Source organism: Notamacropus eugenii, chromosome 1 (genome assembly GCF_028372415.1).
Source record: "Notamacropus eugenii isolate mMacEug1 chromosome 1, mMacEug1.pri_v2, whole genome shotgun sequence".
NCBI classification, from domain to species: Eukaryota; Metazoa; Chordata; class Mammalia; order Diprotodontia; family Macropodidae; genus Notamacropus; species Notamacropus eugenii.
The window spans coordinates 334,809,927-334,829,784 of NC_092872.1; the positions used below are offsets into that span (position 1 = coordinate 334,809,927).

At 39.9% G+C, this 19,858-nt stretch overlaps 1 protein-coding gene across 2 annotated transcripts in view; it reads left to right on the forward strand.

Moving 5' to 3' along the window:
- JAG2 (jagged canonical Notch ligand 2) overlaps nt 1-19,858 on the forward strand; it is a 146,897-nt gene that overhangs the window by 61,640 nt on the left and 65,399 nt on the right. For both annotated transcript variants that reach the window (XM_072629831.1, XM_072629832.1), the window contains exons 3-4: nt 8,468-8,522; nt 17,681-17,932. In XM_072629831.1, coding sequence (XP_072485932.1) covers nt 8,468-8,522; nt 17,681-17,932 — 307 coding nt within the window. The remainder of the gene's footprint in view (nt 1-8,467; nt 8,523-17,680; nt 17,933-19,858) is intronic.

Here is a 19,858-nt window from a genome sequence, read left to right on the forward strand (position 1 = left end):
TCTGGATTGACATCCCTGGGTGTCTTCATTTTGGAGTTTCTGTAGGAGGTAACCAGTGGATTTTTTTTCTATTTTCATTTTGATTTCTTTAAAAATAATGTCCAAATTTTATATTTGGCCATGTTTTTTAGGGAGTCTGTTCTGTTGTGCCCAATGCTTTCATGACCTCCATGGACCTGGGTATGCCAGGCCCTTCTGTCTTCAACTATTTCTCAAAGTCCATCTAATTTCATGTTCATTTTAGGAAGTCTGACATTTCTTAGATTTCTATCTTCTTATCCTATTTTCCAGGCCAGTTTTTTTACATTTTCTAATGCTTTTTAAAAATCTCTTCACTTTGTGAATATTTCTTGTCTCACAATATTACTGAATTTTGATTACTACATTCTGTTTTGGGTTTTTTTTTAATTTAATTTGGTAAACACTTATTAAATGCCTGCTGTGTGTCAGGCACTGGGGACATAAGTAAGAAAAAGAGACAATTGCTACCTTTAAGGAGCTTACAATCTAATGAGGGGGAGGATAATATATAAAATGAAAACCAGCGGGAGGGGAATGGGAAGGGGAAAAGATATCAGAGGGTATCTAGAAGGGGCATAGCCTTGGAGAACTGTTGATGGGGAGTGGAGTTTTCAGAATATCTGCTGCTTTTGCAAGGTTTCCTACCTTCTGTCCCAAGCTTTTTATTCTTACACTTTTTTTCTGCTCAAGCTCATTTTTCATTTTTTTTTTTTTTATGCTTGGCTTTATTTCTTCTAGGCATTTTTCTATTACTTGTGACCAAGTCCTTTGCTTCTCAAGACTTTACTTGAATTTGTTGTGGAGTTACTCTCTTCTGGGTTTACCATTTGGACATTTCTTAATCTATAGTATTGACTGTATATGTTCTTTTTCTTATTTATTTTTTATATCTGCAGTTGCGGGATTGGAATGCTGCACTTGGGCCTGAGATGTTGTCTTAAGCCCTGTTTGATATAATGTTCTCTGCAACCTAGATGTGGTGGCTAAGACTCAGCCCCATTTTCTGCTGGAATACTGAGCTTCTGGCTCAGGCTTTTGCTGGCCATATTTATGTTTTGACCTCATTTCCTTCTCTATCTCTTTCTCTTTGCACAGTCCCAAGCCATAAATTGGCCTGAACCCTTGTTGTATATCTTGACAGTCTTCCACTTGGTGTTAATTTTTACTGGTAGTGGCTTCTTGTAAGGGCCCTGGTGTCTTGTGGCCCAAGCACTGAATTAGTGCAGTCTTGCTGTTGTTTCCAACATGAGCTGCCTGGGTGTTGAGCTACTGGGCTCCGTTGTGTCTCTGGGACAGGTTTCCTGGACACAGTACTGCCTGGGCCCTGTACTGACCCTGTTTCCTGCTATAGCTCTGGCATAGACTCCCTGAATGCTGTGACTTCTGCATCCCCTTACCTTTGTCTCTACTCAAAGATTTCATGGGCTTCTGGCAATATTCTTTTTAAAAAAAAAATCAATTTATTTTTAGTTTTCAGCATTCACTTCAATAAGATTTCGAGTTCCAGACTTTCTCCCCATCTCTCCCCTTCCCCCACCCCAAGAAGATGTGTAATTTAATATAGGCTACACGTTCATATTGAACTTATTTTCACATTAGTCATGTTGTAAAGAAGAATTAGAACTAATTGGAGAAACCATGAGAAAGAAGAAACAAACATAAAAAGAGAGAGCAAATAGATGCTTCAATTTGCATTCAGACTCCATAGTTCTTTTTCTCTATGTAGGCATCATTTTCCATCATGAGACCTTTTGAGTTGTCTTGGATCCTGGCATTGCTAAGAAGAGCTAAGTCTGTCAGTTAGTCATTGTACAGCGCTGCTGTTGCTGTGTACAGTGTTCTGGTTCCGCTCACTTCACTCAGCATCAGTTCATGTAAGACTTTCCAGGTTTTTCTAAAGTCAGTCTGCTCATCATTTCTTATAGCACAATAGTATTCCATTACATTCATATACCACAACTTGTTTGGCCACTTCAATTTCTGATTCTTGGCCACCACAAAAAGAGCTACTATAAACAGACATGTGAGTCCTTTCCCCTTTTAAATGATCTCTTTAGGATACAAATCTAGTTAGTGGTGTTGCTGGATCAAAGTGTGTGCATAATTTGATAATCCTTTTGGCATAGATCCAAACTGTTCTCCAGAATGGTTAGATCTGTTCACAACTCTACCAGAAATGCTTTAGTGTTCCAATTTTACCGCATCTTCTCCAATTTTTATCATTTTCCTGTTTGGTCATGTTAGCCAATCTGAGGTGTGATGGGGTACCTCAGAATTGTTTTGATTTGCATTTCTCTAATCAATAGTGATTTAGGGCATTTTTTCCATATGACTGTATAGATAGCTTTAATTTCTTCGTCTGACAACTGTTCTGGCAATATTCTTGCACTGTCCAGGAGTCTTTTCTAGCAATTTCCTCTTTGGTTTTATTTATCTTTGTTCCTTCTGGTGCATTTCTAGAACTTCACCAGGCTGCTTGTGAAAACCTGGCTATTCTTAGGTCTCATCATGTACCACTCTAACTGGAAGTCTGTAGTAGTTTCTTATTACCGGTCTCCTTGTCTCCAGACTTTTACTTCCCATTTTCATTCTGTAGGCACTGAGTCACCCTCCTACTTTATATGTCATTTCCCTGCTCAGAGACTTTCCTGTCTTTTATGTACTGTAGGAAGCTAGGTGGTACAGTGGATAGAGTACTAGCCCTTGCATCAGGGGGACCTGAGTTCAAATCTAGCCTCAGACATTTACTAAGTGTGACCTTGGGCAAGTCCCTTAACCCTGTTGCCTTAGTTACTCATCTATAAAAGGAGCTGGAGAAGGAAATGGCAAACCACTCTAGTATCTTTGCCAAGAAAACCCCCAGTGGGGTCACAGAGAGAGACGGACATGACTGAAATGACTCCACAACAAAGGCCTTTGTTCGTATCTTTTCCCTGTTCTATTTTTAAAGTAGGTATTTAATAGAACATGATGGTATCAAAACTGCTGCACTTTGCTTATGTCCTCTTTTGAACTTCCTTCTGTTCTCGTTTGGGGATGTTGGAAATGTTTCATTGGTGTTCTTTTCTTTCCTGTCTTCTTTATTTTTGTGTCAATATTACTCACCATTCTTTTGCCCAGTAACTCTCTACATCTTCCACTCACCCCCCAAAAGCATCCTTTGTAACACATTAGTATAGGCAAACAAAAGCGTATTTATATCATTCCTGCCAGGAAGAGGAAGCCTGTTTCATCATCAGTTCTGGAATCACGATTGATCATTGTATTACTCAAAATTTTTAAGTCTTTCGAAGTTTATTTTCTTAATGTTATTGTTGTCATTGTATAAATTGTTATCCTGGTTCTATTCATGTTACTCTGCATCATTTCAAAACGAGTCTTTTTAGATTGTTCTGAATGCATCCCGTTTTTATAATGTAATACTCTTCCATTACATTCAAATAGCATATTTGCTCAGGAGTTCCCCACTTTGTTTCAGTTTTTTTGTTTTATTTTTGTTCAATAAAAGCTAAGTTCATGGCTACATGGCTTTTTTTCCCTCTAGCCATAGATCCTGTGGGGTTGGGTATATGCCTAGTAGAGGTATCACCTACTTAAAGAGGATGTTCATTTTATTGATTTTTTAGGTATGGTTCAAAACTATTTTCCAGAATGTTTAGACTAATTCACTGCCTTCACTAATGGTATTTTTGTCATTCCACAAATTTTGTAACTTTTACTTTTCCCATTTTTCATTATCTTTGCCAATTTGTTAAGTCTGAGGTTTAAATCTCAAGAGTGGTTTTGATTTCCATTTCTGTTATTATTGATGTGTTGGAGCAATATTTCATATGGTTATTTATAATTTGTTTTCTGAGAACTGTACATATCCTTCTATCACGTCTGCTTTGGGGAGTAGCCCTTGGCTTTATATATTTGCATTAATTTACTATATATCTTGGGCATTAGATCTTTATTGGTTGGTTGTTGTCCTTTGTTCTCTAGGAGAACCAAAATGACATCACTATGCTAGAGTCAAGTTCTAGTGTATCCGACTGTGGTTGATCAGACCGATATGAGCTCAGAATGCTCTACCACAGGTCAGGCACAAATAGTCCATGTGAACATTTAGGGTGGATACTCTAAATTTGCACATCTCACATTTCTTTTGAGCTACTTCAATTCCGCTTTGCTCATAGAGCACAGAACTTTCTTTGATGAGGGCACACCATACCGGGTGGTTCTGCGCCCGTGTCTCCCATGCCAACCAATCAATTCCAAAGTTCTTCAGAGAAACTTTGAGAGTGTCCTTGTATTGCTTCTTATGATCAACATGTGAGTGCATGCTTTATGTGAATTCTTCATAAAAGTTTTTTAAGCAAACATACATTTGGCATTCAAACAACATGGCCAGCTCATCAGAGATGCACTGTCTGTAGTAGAATTTGAAAGCTTGGCAGTTTAATTTGGGAAAGGACCTCGGTGTCTAGTACCTTATACTGCCAGGTGATCTTCAGAATCTTCCTAAGACAATTCAAATGGAAACGATTCCTTCTGGCATGGTTCAAGTGTACTGTCCCGGTTTCACAGACATACAGCAATGGCAAACCACTCCAGTATCTTTGCCAAGAAAACCCTAAATGCTGTCATGAAAAGTCAGATACAACTGAAAAACAACAATAAAAAGAAAATTACCTACATGGAAGTTACCAAAAGGACCCATACAGATCAGTATCTAATTCTGTCAACTCATGATATTCCCTTCTCTTTGAGAAAGAGGTGCACTTTGGATGATCCATATGAGGCAGAAGGTTCAGGGGACATCTTAGACTTGGGTGGAGCTGAAGGGTCTCTACTGCTCTGGTGCTGGACTTCAAGGTACAGTTTCACTGTCTTTCTATAAGCTGGCTGTAGACTGCTTTCTTAATCAACCCTGTGTTCTAAGAGTCACACCAATATACCCCTCCAAGCTGGTTCTGTGCCTTGTCCCCTCCTTTCTAGACTGCCTACTTATGTTATTTATTTTTCTAAGTCATAGCTATTTCTGTCTTTTGCTTAAAATTCGCTAGTTATTAGCCCACACCTGTATAGATTGGGAAGGGGGGTGGATTCACAAGAGCAGGGTCTAGTTGTGGTAAGCCATGTAGAGACCACCAATCTATCAAACCCATTTCATTTAGGAATTTAATGTCATTCCTGTAGACCTCTACTGTAGATTGGATTGCAATGTCAATTCATTTTTATTGCCTTCGCCACCTAAAACAAGACAAAGCATAGTTTCCACATGGAGGTTATTCTTTCACCTGGCCTTGCAGTACTAAGGCCTCTGACAGCTCTCTAAACCCATGGGACTCAGCTGCAGGGAAGGTCTCTGTGCTAGCTGCGGTAGACCAGACTCTCATCAAGCCATTATTCCAGTGACTTATCAGGTTGCTATATAAATTTTTCCTGCAGTCTCCCCAGTTCCTTGGGTGAAAATTGTTCACCCCTGCTCCCTCTGGGAAAGAAATTCCTCTCCATCAGGGATGCACAAAAGGATAAGCCTGGGGCTTTCTTATGGTGAATTTCCAAGTCTCCTCTACACTTTGCTCTCTTTCTCTACTATGCCTCTGACATCAGTTCAATGAAGGGAAGCCTTTGAGTTGGAGCCTGTACTTCCTACTGAAGGTGTTTCCTACTGAAGGTATTTCCTGTCTTTGGCCTGTTGTTCCACAGCATCATCAGCAGAGCTCCCTTCATTTTCTCTGGTACCATTCTCGTTGGCTCTCCCTCAGCCTTTATTATACAATCCTTAAATTCTGAGAACACTTTCTAGTCTCTGAATTTGCTAGGCAAATTTCTATTCAACAGAACTTGGCAATTTAACTTCTTTAGGATGGTCAACTAGACCTGAGACTTTCTCTACCCTCTTTGGCAGCCTTGCCTAATATTCACTGAGCCAGTCACTGCATCAATGGGGACCTTTCTCTTCCAGTGAAAGAATTCTCCATATTTCACTAAAAGGGCCCTTGCCACAGGGTTCTGTATCTAGCCTTTGATCACCCCTACAAAGGTGTGATGCATATTTGTAGTATCCATCAGTCACAATGGGAACCACAAGGCCATTTTATCCTACTTTCTAACTACCAAATGTTAGAAGAGTACATGACTCAATCCGGGATCTATTTAGGTTTGATGCTGGAATAAAATGAAACACTTGTAGGTTGTTTAAAGTTTACTTAGCCAAAGCATAGAAAGGATATTCAAAAAAGATACTCTAGCACTTAGCTGGGGTAGATGCCCCAAGTTTACCTTTTCCTTTCATATGGAAGTGCCAAATCTGAAGGACCCAACTCTATGTGGGTATACCTTTTTATACTCTTTGTGACCAGGAAACTGTCACTGTGGCCAACAGCTACCTTTTATAGCTCCCTAATTGACTCACTGCCCCACCCACTGAAGTGATTTTTTTCCCTTACCTTTTCATCCCTCCTCAAATTTTCCCCCCACCCTCTTCCCTGAGAACCCTGGTTTTTTTCCCCCTTTTGGGGGGGGGGGCACTTTCTCAGTCAGTTACTTGACTTTTGAGCCCTTTGTCAAGTGGAGGGTATACCCTAGGGACCTGTAAGTTCTAAGTTCCTCCAGGATGGCACAATCAAGGAATAAGAGTTTACTCCTCTCCTGGCCTGCACTCTAGTCTGGGAGCAACTATAAGCTTTTCTGCCCACAATCTGCAAGTAGGGTTCCCTCTCCACAACCGCCTCCAGCTCCACCACACCAGTGCTTCTCCTTACCCCAGGACCACCACTCAGAACTGAGACCAGATCAGGTGCTTAATTCCCACAGAGTCTTTAGGCTGAGGGCTCCAAAAGTGGACACTGCCAAAGTGACTGCCACCGCCCTGGGGCTGGGGTCAGACCATGGTCCCCTCTTACCCAGGTGAAAGAGCTTTCTCATTGACCTTTGAAGCTGTCTTTTGCATTTGTGGGTTGAGAAATCTGAGAGCTGCAGCTGCTACCCGTAATTTCCACCCTGAAGCCTGCTTCAGTCCTGTCTGTACAGCGCAGAGCAGCCAAAGCTGGGCTGCACTCCTCCCTGAGCCTGGTGCAATAGACCATTTCTGTTGGCCTTCCAGGCTGCCTTGGGCTGGAAATCTCTTTTATTTTGTTGTTTTGTGGCTTCTGCTGCTCTAGAATTTATTTAGAGTCATTTTTTACAGTTACTGTATGGGCAATTCAGGGAGAGCTAGAGCAGGTCAGTCCTTCTACTCCACCATCTTGACTCTGCCCTGCAGAGGTAGGTGAGAACCCTGTTTTTCATTGGAAAAAAATTAAACCATTTGCTAAGAGTTTCCCCTCTTCATCTCATGCCTCTGATGCTTTTTGCCACTATTCCTTCCTTCAGCCCTGTCTCACACGAAGAGTTGAGCGTTTTCTTTGCTTTCTATGTGTACCAGTGAGAATAAATACAAGGCAATTTGAGAGAATGGGCAATAGCCATTGAGGAGATCAAGAACGACCTCTTGTATAAGGTGGTACTTGTGCTGCACCCCAAAAGTAGAGAGATCCTGTAAGGTGGGAACAGTCAATGCAAAGGCTGTAAAATGGGGATAACAGTACCAGAACTCTTGTGAGGAAAGCATTGTGTAAGACTTTGAGCTATAGAAGACCATGTCAGCCCTCTCCTTATAAATCCTTGGTGGCTCTCCTCTCTCTGGGGGATCCTGGCATTTGATGTCCTCCACAATCATGCTCTGCTTCACTAACCTCATCTCCTAATACATTCTGGCTCAGCCAAACTGGATCCCTTGTCACCCCTGTATCCATCCTGTTTCCTTCTAGTTTCATATCCTTGTGCATACTGTTACCTCTGCCTAAAATCGCTCCATTCCCCATCTGTCAAAGTCCTAGCCATCTTCCAAAGTACATCTCAAAAGCTGTATTCTCCATAAAGATTTTCTTGATTATTTCTTCCAGTAGTTACAAGCGATCATGAAGCATTCGTTCATGACTTTTCTCAAACTCTGCCTTATATCATAATTCTCTTTTTCTCTTCCTAGACTTAGAATAATGAAAACCTTTCATAATAGTAACTATGTAAAATAATGATGTAAGTAGTAAGTGATTCAGGAAGTTTCAAAAGTACTTTCTTCACAACAGTCTTGTGAGATAAATAGTACAAGTATTCCCATTTTATAGAGATGAAAACTAAGGTCCAGAGAGAAAGTGATTTATACTAGGTCATATCTCTTGGAAGACCTGTAATTCTTGAATCACAGCAAATGATTGGATCCAACTCTTGAATCCAAATCCAGGGCACTTTTCATGTATCACATGGATCCCGTGTATTCCTCAGTGTGTCGCTGCCCATAGCACATGGCCAGAAACCAGGGGTTTGGACAGAATGGAGTAGAAATTAAAGGGTTGTCAGTCTTTAGGGTCTAAAGCTAACCAGCCACACTTAACTAGTTCTCTCTCTTTGTTTCTAGCGATCATTCACCCTGATAGTGGAGGCCTGGGACTGGGATAACGGCACTCAAAATGGTGAGTATATCTGCAGTAGGAGATTTTCTTGATAGGGTGATTTGTGGGAAGCCAGGGGTTGTGAATAGCGAGACAGGACTGGGATTGGGCCCTGGAAGTAGAATTTGGGATGGGATCAGGGGTGAATTTGGTCTTCAGTGAGTAATGGAGTGAGAGGTTATTTTGGCTCTCTCTTTCCTAAGATAGATTTGAATTGGATTACCTACTGTCTCCCAACAACTCAGCAGAGTCAAAGGCTATAGACCATGAAGTTGTTGAGGGCTATGTCTTGTGTAGACTGAGGTTGTAGTTGGGGGACATGAGGGCTCAAGAGGCTCCTGTAGTTAAAATATTCTTTGGAAATACAGAGTGTTGTGAGGGAAGTTGATAAGGAGACCCATGATTAATTAACTTCTCTCAGCCCATCTGATAAAATCATAGTATGTAACTGGAGAAGTTTAAGGTGCCCTACTGTTGGCACAGAGACAAAAAGGGATTTTCACAGAAAACAGTTTGATTTCTCACCAGTCCTAAGATATATAGCTTTTCACCTGGGGCGCATCTGTGAAAGTATCTATATGAAGTAATGCAATCAATGATAAAACCGCTTGGGTGAGCTTAAGGTTGCCTAGGGCATTAGTGGATGACTTTCAGTCATCTTCAGTTCTCCTATTGGTTTTGAGAACTCTGTTGGAATCAGACTTTTTTGGGGGGCTGAGTAACAAAATTTTCTTTTTACCTTTGCTTGATTTTTCTTTTTAAGTTAAGGGAACACCTTGCAAACAATAATATAGGTGATAACCACCATTGGTTGAATTGAATAACTGTGTATTGGGGGTGGGGGTGGGAAGGAAGTGAATATAATCTCCAGGCCCATCATCTATGACAAGCCTGGGTCCTTATGGAGTCATAGAAAACTGTTAATTTTCATTTGCCTGAGAACTGTGCCATGTAGGCTTAACAGGAACTCTGTTATGAGACACTAGGGGAGGCACTTGAAAGGACGGTGCTTCAGTTTCCCCAGGTTAATAGAGAACTATCCAGAATTGGGACTATAAACATATCTGCTGAAAGCACCTCCATTGATTTGCTGGGCATAGCAAATGTTTAACTGAGGTGAGGAGAGTGTAGTAAGGGGTTATTCAGAACGCCCCTGATCAGTTAAATTCCTGTCATCCTAACTGATAAAAATCACAGAATATAAGGGGGCAGGTTGCAAAGCTATTAAAATCTTGACTGTAACATGGAGAAGTCCTTCACTGAAACCTAATGGAATTAGAGGACAGTTTTTATTACCATTTTTAGAGGTTTGATTGGGTTCCTGAAGCAGACTTGATGGAATTAAGAAGGCACAGTGCCAACATCCTAGACCCTAATGGCCCTTTAAAAATGTTGACACAATCTTCAGTGGTAGCAGGGAGCAGCTTTGAGGAGATAATCCTGGCATCAAAGAGCTACAGAGGAGGAATCCAGCTTTTGAGAGGAGAATCACCCATTGCTATCCACTGCCCTCTGGTACAGGTGTAGGGCAAGGCAAGATGGTTATCTCCTCCACTCATCCTGCTCCCCCATTCCAACCCCAGTTGGCCATAGTGCTTCTCAGTGGAGCTACTCCATCAGTAGGAGTACCCAACCAAGAGCCAGCTTAAGGGAAGCTGAGGAATCTCTGGCAGCAGGGAAGAGAGCTTTGTGTGAAAAAAGAGACAGCTGGCTAGCTCTAGCAGTAGGAAATGGAGCTGTGGAGAGTCCATCTGAGTGATCTGCCTCGTTAGAAATTCTGAGTCCAAGGGTGAGTGGTGTGATGCCACCACAGAAAGAGAAAGGACTTTGGGATCTAATAGTCCTGGAGATGTAGGTTGCCTTGACCACATGTATTTCCTATCTATATGGCTCTTCACTAGGGTATTCTCTGTGTACACCAACTATTCCTACTGAGCTGTATGTGCTGGTGAAGGAGTATCCCAGTTTTATGGCAGTATTTTATAGCTACTGTTCTTATTATGCCATATCAGACAATGTTTTTGCTTTGAACTAATTGTCTGTTGGTTAACTATTAAAGGGGCTCGTGAGCTGTTGTTTTAGTCATATAGACTCATGAATTCAAGGCAGTTGGCTCTCATAGAGACCCAGCCTGTGAGCATGAGTTTGGCGTAGCCACAAATGGAAACAGCAGTGGGTTTTGAGTTAAAAGACCTACGTTGGAATCCTGGCTCCAGAGATTACTAGATATCTGACCCTGAGGAAATCGCACAAACTCTTTGTGACTCCGTTTTATCATTTGTAAAATGGGGGTAATAATACTTTTACTACCTATCCCACTGGGTTGTTGGGAGGAAAATGCAGACTTCAAAGTGCTATATAAATGTGAGCTGAAACAAATATGTACAAACAAGCTATATGCCCGATAAATAGGGAGTAATTAACAGAGGGAAGGCAATAGAATTAGGCAAGACTGGGAAAGACTTCCAGTTAAAGATCAGATTTTAGCTGGGACTTGAAGAAAGACAGGGAAGTTAGTATGTGGAGTAGAGGAGGAAGGGGCATTACAGTCATGATGGACAGCTAGAGAAAATGCTCAGAGAAGAGAGATGGAATGAAGTGTCTCGTTTATGGAACAGCTAGGAGACAATTGTCACTGGATCAGAGGGTGCATGGAGGGTAGTAAGATAGAAAATAGACTTCAGTGCCACAAAGACTTGGGCTCTGATAGACTGGTTTTGTAACTCTAGGAAAATCACTTAGCCTTTCAGTTCTTCAGGAAACTTTCTAGAGCTATAAACTACAGAGCAGTTGCTGATCTGTTGTAGTAGAGGGAGTTTCCTTATTGGGTGTTCCATTTACTCATAAAAGTACAGCTGTGTCCTTCCCTTCCATCCCAACATATATAGTGTTTTTAAATTTGTAGAGCATTTTATGTGAATTATGTGATTTCAACCTCATAGCAATCTTATGATGTGGTTACTATAGACATATTATTATCCCCATCAAAGGTAGGATTTGAACTAAGACTTAGTCCAATATCCTACTATAGTCTGCTTTGCCATGTTGTCTCATCAAAGTGTACGGTATTACAAAATCCGAGGTGTGAACACCTCTAATTTAGATAATTTACTAAGTGGATGGCCTGAAAGAGCCATTAGTCCATGGTCAGAAAAATCAGCTTATTTACTGGGAAAATCAGTCCTTCATAACTAAAACAAGGTCACATATATCAGGGATCAGAAAGTCACAGAACACTAGAGACAGGAGGGCATCTGTGCAGTGTTGAAGGTCACAGGATGGTAGGTCAAACCTATTTGTCTTACAGATGAGGAAAGAAAACTAAATAAATTATATTAATTAAAATTAAATAGATGAAAAATTTAAACTACATTTTCCTGGGAGTTAACAAATGATAGACATCTTTCGATGTATTACGTATGTACACACACAAATCAAACTGACAATTTGAAATATTAAACTAAATGAAGGGTTACTTTCTTCTCAAGTCAAACATGGAGAAATGAGAACGAGTAATAAAAGATATATTATTTAGCATGTCAAACCCTTCCCCCACTATCACAAGAGTCAAGATCTTCATATTTCAGAAAAATCAATCAATGAGAGCTACAGAGGAACAAGAAACACAGAGACAAAAACATGACACATTGTTAGAGAATTACAAATAAATAGTTTACCTATTTCAAACATAAATATTTTTAAAAATAGGTCCATACCTCTGAAGACCGTGATCAATCTTTAAACATCTATAATAGGAAACACAATTATTTGTTTACTTGCAGACCCAAGGGAAAATGCAGGTAAATACAGAGAGATGGCTTCATATCCATTTTGCTGTTGTTAACTGGATGTAGGAATTTGAAAGGAAAGTTTCACATGCAGCAGAGATTCAACTATTTTTGGTAGCTTCTCCATAGGTAGTAGGGGGCTAGCTGGAGGCCAAAGGATGCTCCCTGAGTTTTGAAAGTTGTATTGTTGTCTGGTAAGTATCTGTTAGATTTATAAATATACTTGTTTCTTGATGATTCAGGAGTGAAGATTCACAGTGGGCTTTCCAGACTCTTGGTGTTAAAGCAAAGGATGAATGATCTTCAATAGATAGGTTATTGGAGATATTAGAGCAGACCCATAAATGAAAGTTACAGAAAGACATATTTTTGTATGAAATAAGGAGGAATTTCTTAAAAGAGCTTCCCCAGATGGAACCGGCTGCCTGGAAAGGTGGCTTAAGTAGAAGCTAAATGACCACTTTACTGGAAGGGATTCCTGTTCAGGTGTGGGTAGGATCAGACTCTTGAGATTACATGTTTCATAAAATTCAGTAGGCACTTACTAAATGTTTGAATTGGATTTGATATGTGGAGACCTTTCAGGTTGAGGGGCAAGAGATTTGTCCAAGCAGGCCTTTGGTGATGACATTTTGTAACCCTCTTCTGTGGATTTCGCTGCTATTTATTTGAGTGGCTCATTTTAGTATTGGATTCTTTCTGCAAGAAGGTGACCTGAAAATGATGCTCTGATCTAGAAAGTCTTAAATCAGAGCCTGTAACTTCATGACTATGACAGAGAAGGGATCAAATTTGTCTTCCCTTTTAAACCCCAAGGACTAGACACGTTCTTTGAACTAAAAGGAACTTCAGAAAGTCATTTAATCTAAACTGAGATCATGTGAATTGTTCAGGGTTGAATATCAAGTTAGTAGTGGAGCTGGAACTAGAACCAGGATTCCTCGATTCCCAGCCTCATCTTACAGAAGAAGAAATTGAGATCAAGAAACTTCTCAGAGATCACCTAGCCTGTTAGTGGATAGTAAGACAGCTTCCTTATATCACTTCAAGAGCAAGGCTCTATTGATTATCCTACCCACTAGAAGATAAAACCTTAGGTAAGAACACCTTTTCACCAAATTAAACAGTCAGAACTAAATGTGAACATTGCTGATTCACCTATTCACCTCTTGGAATCAATCAAAGCCATTGTGTAAAAGATTGGGTCATACCTTAAGCAAGAAGTTATTTCAGCAGTGGAGATTATAAGGACCTGAATTTGAAAAGACTGAAGCAAGCATGGTGTTTTAGCATACCTTTGAGTCCTGAGCTGTGCGGAGAAGGGCAATATTAAGGGGAGTCACTGGCTCTACAGGTGTCCAAGGTCAGGTCTTTACCCAATTTCTTTGCCCCATTCCCTACCCTCTATGCCTGTTTATCATCAGAAACTGTAATATAATCTGCTATTTTATTACCCAAAGATTTCTAGTGAACCCAGTTTTGTCTCAGCGGCAGAGAAACCAGGAATTAGCTAGAGACAGATACAAATGTAAGGTCAGTCAGACAGCCCACCATCTACCTAAATGTTAGGAATTTTCCTGATTAATGTTTTGGAGTAATTGTGACTGACTTGAGAACTTTTCATCAAAAAAATAAGCCAAAGAGAAGGGAACACGTAGAACTTAGAGGGGATTCTATGGCCCTTAGGTTTAAAATAAGCTAATTATTGTAATAGAATGTTGCTATGTTACAGATGGGGAAACTGAGGTAGAACAAACGAAGTAACTGGTTTTACACAATCATTTCTAGAACCCATATCTGTGGAGGGTATTTCTCCTTTAAAACTAGAAAGAGGTACATTTAGAATAAATTAGAGATTTTCTTTCCTCTATCCAAAGGGAAAAAATTCATGGAATTCTTCACACCCTGCAGAGGTATATGGTTGGGAATATGAAATAGCTTAGAAAATTTTTTTTCTTTTCTCGTTTTGTATTTAAGTGTAAAATAAGAAATTTACCCCAAAACAAAAAAAATAAACAATAAGGTGAACACAAAGTAAAAAAAAAAAAAATGAAGCGTGCAGACAAAAAAGTTTTTGTAGGTGACACATCTATATCATATTTGGTAACAAAATCACATAATGATGAAAACATTTCCAAACATCTGTTTTCAAAATGCTCTTTCTGTATTTGAAAAATAATAAAGAATTTGTTCATAGCATTAAAAAAAGTTTAGGGAAAGCTTCTAGAGTATGTCTACATAACATTTACTGGTGGGAGAACCAGGGGTGTCCCTACCTACCATCAAGCCTTGTCTTGTGTCCCTTAAAGGATTTCCAGCTCTACTGTTTCCTACCTTTGTAACTTTAGGTAAATCATTTAACCCCTCTTGGCCTCCTTTTCCTCACCTGAAAAATGAGGGTATTGGATTAGATATTCTTTAAAGTTCTGTCCAGCTCAAAGTCCTATGAACATTTAACTAATGCTGCATCATGAATTTGGGGGTATAATGGTGATTCATATTTCTCTATTATCTGGTCATGGCATCAGGAGTGAGTTTTGCTTGGTACAAGTGGACCTAGTATATGAGGTTAAGTAAATGAGAATTTTGAGTTAATGAAATTTGTAATCTGTACTCAACATTTCCAACAACAATAAAATTGCATAGTGCAGAGGCAGAGAGAAGGAAAGGGAAAGTAAATCTGTCTAGGATAGGCGTATGCATGGGCACACACACACGCACGCACGCACACACACATATACAGTTCTAGTAAATGAAAAGCCAATCAGTTAGTCAGGTACATCTGCTTAGAAAACATCCAGATCATTAACTGGTACATCATTTGTTTTTTCATTGATTCAGCTAAAACAAACATTTATTGAACAGTAACCATGCTCAGGGTCCAATGCTTGACTCAGGGTTACTAAAATAGAGAGAACATACCTTTTTTCCTCAAGGCTCTGTACTGGGGAGAAGGTCAAATACATGTGCAAGGATCAATTCTGACAACTTTTCAGAGTTTTGGGGCAAGCTGTGACAAATGTACATGTTATTACACACATGCTCACAATTATCTATTGTTCCTTCTAAATAGGATTTTTTCCCTTTTCTTCTTGTTTCTGGTCTTTAAATTGACTCTGAATAAATTAGGTTTTGAAAGTGGAAGGAATCAAGAATTACATTTACCAGTTGATAAGTAGTCAAGGATGCAAATAGACAGTTCTCAAAAGAAGAATGCAAACTATAAACCATCACCTGAAGAATTTCTCCAAGTCACTAGTAAGAGAAATGCAAACAAAACAAATCCTGAACATTAAAACTTTTACACCTAGTAAATTTATAAAACTATCAAAAGGTGAGAATACTCAGTGTTGGAGGGGCTGAGTAAGGACAAATACACTAATACAGTGTTGGTGGATCTGTAAACAGGTTCATCCATTCTGGAATGTAATTTGGAATTATGCAAAGTGACTAAAATGTCCCGCAAATTTTTATAGTATCAGAGAACTGGAAACAAAGTAGGTTAGGTAGTCATTGATTTAGGAATGGCTCATCCAGTTGTGTCATGAGAATGTAGTTGAATCATAAGCAAAGTAATGTGTTGGACATAGAACATGGGAAAATTTGTATAAATTGATACTAAGTGAAAGCAGAAACGGGAAATCAATATACGCAATGACTGCAGCAACCTAAATGAAAAGAATAATGACAAAAACAAAACTAAATCCTGTATAATTAGAGTGATCAAATTTGGCTCCAAAAAAAGGGATAACATTTCTTTCTCTCTCATTACAGAGGTATAGATGACTACTGGTGTGGGATTTTTACATATACTGTGAAACTCAGTGGAAGTGATAATTTATTTTACTTTGCTTTGCCGTGCTCCCCTTTTTTGTTCTTTATTATATGAGGGACAGCTTTCTGGATAGGAGAGAGAGGGAAGATATCTTGGGAAATGAAAGTAATGGGAAAACAAGATAAGTAAAAACTTAGCAAGAAGAAAGTGGAGAGAAGCAGCGTGAGTTTGACAGTGTGGGCATGGCAGGATTCCCCCCTTTTTTGGTGGGAGAAAGCCGCTTCCTCCTGACTCTGGTCCAGTTCCATAATATTTCCTCTGGGTTGCCCTCAGCCTGGTTTCCTGCCCCGCCTGTTGCCAAACACTAGACAACAAAGCCTTCCTCTGGTGCAGTAAACGCTGGATCTCCGGAGGAAGCGTCCACTTAGGCACCAGGCTTTATAGATTTCTGAAAGGAGGTAGACTAAAAGGTTTTCATGCTCTCTCCCTCACTCCAATCTGCCCTTCATATTTCTGCCAGGATAATTTTTATATATATTACTCATTATGTCATTATTCCAATATAAATCTTTGGTGATCCCTGATAGCATGCTATGAAAAGTTCAGTCCTTTGCCTGGCATTCAAGACCCTCCACAAACTCTGATATCATCCCACCTTTCTACCCTTATCTCATTTTGCTCATTTCCATGCACTCTGTATGTCATTCACACTGGACCATTTGAACACACCATGTGTGTGCTCACTTGTGTACCTCATCTCCAGTTGTTTCTTCTGTTTGGAATATAATTCTCCAGTCTTTGTTAAATTGTTCTTTCTTTAAAGTCTCACTTATATGCTACCTCTTCTGGGAGGACCACTCTGATCCTCATTCAGTAATGGCCATTCTCACCCTAGCTTGATGTTGAACTTGGGCACTTCTCTAATGTACTTTTTATACGTGCTAGTAGAGTATTTGTCATACATTATGGCTGTTCATGTCCATGTCTTATCTCCTTTCTAGCTTGTGAGCTCCATGGGAGCAGGGACTGTACCCTCTCTCGCTTTGTATTTCTCCCATCATCAAGCATGGGTTCTAGGTGTAGGCACTTAACAGAGGTTTGTTCACTCAATAAGCATTTATTCAGCACGTAATATTCTTAATCCAGCGAAGTGCTACAGTGGGTAGAGCTCTGGACCTGAATTCAGGAGTTAAAATCTAGCCTTATTTACTAGTGATATGACCATGCGTAAGTCACATAATCTCCGTCTGCTTCAGTATCCTCATCCGTAGAATGGAGATAATAATAGCACTTTTCCCCAGGGTAGCTTTGAGAATAAAATGAGATATTTGTAAAGAAGTTTGCAAACCTTAAAGTTCTACATAAGCATTAGCTATTATTCTAGGTACTAGAGGTACAAAGACAAAAATGAGTTGCTTCTGTCCTCAAAGAACTTACATTTTATCGGGAGAGTTGACGTGTATACATATAAATTGTTGAGTTGAATTCATGATCTCATTGGAAAGGAGAAGAGGATTGGATTTGTGAAAGGTTTTCTCATATGTATTCCTCAAGCTGATGAGTTCTACCTTTCTCTTTCCTTCTCTATCCCTTTCCGCACTCTCTTTGTCCGGCAGATGGGCTTCTGATTGAAAGAGTGTCACATGCAGGAATGATCAACCCTGAGGACCGCTGGAAGAGCCTCCATTTTAGTGGCCACGTGGCCCACCTGGAGGTGAAGATCCGTGTGCAGTGTGATGAAAACTACTACAGCAGCACCTGCAACAAGTTCTGCAGGCCCAGGGATGATTTTGTGGGCCACTACACCTGTGACCAGTACGGCAATAAGGCCTGCATGGAAGGCTGGATGGGCCCTGAGTGCAAGCAAGGTAAACAGCCAGCACATGCAAGTGGGAGACAGAGAAACAGAATAAACATGGGGACTTACCCCATAATAATATCCATTTTAGGGTGTTTTCTGTCTCATATCCCATCCAGAGTATTATGTTTAGGTCTGGGTACCACATTTCAGGAGAATCATATTATAAAATGAAGTATGTTCTGAGGAGGAGGACAGGAAAGTTGGGGGAATTGGAAGCTACAGTGAGAACCACACATGTACACCCAGGACTTTATGCCTATAAAGTACCTTCACCTGTCTTTTCTCATCTGCTTTCAAAACTACCCTGTGAGGGAGGTAGGGCATGAGTCACAGGCTTTAGGGTTGGAAAGGACCTTAGAATTCTCTCATCCAAAGCTTCACTGGTCTTTTTTACTCCAAGTCTAGTGCTACTGTCCTGTGTTCTCTGTCATACAAGTCTCCAGTATTTAAAGGGCTATACTACTACTTGATCTAAGGAGACTGAACTTGGAGGAAATACTAAATCACAGATTTTGGCTTAGTATGAAGATGAATTTCCTAATAGTTACAACTTTCATGTTATTGAGCTGTTTTGAAGAATAATAAATTCCCCATCATCGGGTATGCGTGATTAACCTTCTGTTAGGGAGGTTATGGGGAGAAGGGAGATTAGACCAGAGCCCTGATTGGGTATAAGAGTCTGTAATTCAATGATTCTTGTTGAGTAGGAGCCACTGGTTATCCATGTGTCCTTTTCTGTGTAGAAGGATCACTCTGGCTCAGTGGGAGAAAAGTAGGGCCCTCTAGTTCTGGGGAAAACTGGAAACTCTTTGACTTGGGTGATGGTCCCTTCAAGAGGCTCCCACATCACGTGGGCATCTCACCAGTATTTCCTGTAAAGGACTCTCTAGTCAGACCCAAACCCAAGCAAGAATCTTTTTCCATGATATTCCCCAGCAGGAGCTCATATATAGCATCTACTTGAAAAAACCCCTAGTAATGGGGAACTCATTTCCTTATGAGACAGTCCATTCCATTTTTGAAAATTCTAACAATTAAGTCAGTTCAGCAAATATTTGCAGTGTGCATGTCAGGTAGCTGAGAGACACAATATTGAACAACCATACAGGAATAGTCTAGCATAGTGCATAAAATGTTGAATTTGGGGTCAAATCGACCTGAATTCAAATTCTACTTCCTCTATTTGTCAGTTGCATGACCATAAACAACTCACTTCACCTCTCTGTGCCTCAGTTTTTCTCATCTATAAAATGGGTGTAATAATGCCTTTCATCTACACTTCACAGGATCGTTTTGGAGTTAATGTAGTGAATTAATGTAGAAAGTACTTTGCCAAAGTTAGCGTTATATAAAATTTTTTATTACCATTTTTATGTGGTTCCTCTTATAAAGGAATTTATAGTCTACAGGATAGAATGTGATTGAGCGAAAGGAGATAGCCAAACAGAATGCTCTGGAAAAATTTGGTGATGAAAAGGTAACTTATTTTTAGGGATTTTTAAATTCCTTTTTCTAAAACTTCTCTGTAACTTCTCCCTATTGGCCCTAGTTTTTTTCCTGTAAAAGGGATATCAAATCATAATCCTTCTCCTTTGAGATAACCCTGTTAATACTCATCGATCCCTATCTGTTCACCCAGAGTTTTAGCTAGCCTAAATATACCCAATTCCTTCAATCAATTCAACCTGTGGAATTATCTCCAGGCTTTTGACCATTCTGGTTATGTGCCTTTGGACTCCTGTTAGCTCCTTTCTAAATGTGACATCTGGACCTGAGAAGGTTTCTCTAGCTGGAACTGTCCTCAGCTCCCTCATTCTGGTCAAGGGAACTCCATTAATGCATCCAAGAACCTTTTGATTCAAAAGAAATAGCATATGTACAATGCTTTGCAAATTTAAGGTGCTATGCAAAGTCCAGCTTTTACTAAAACTCC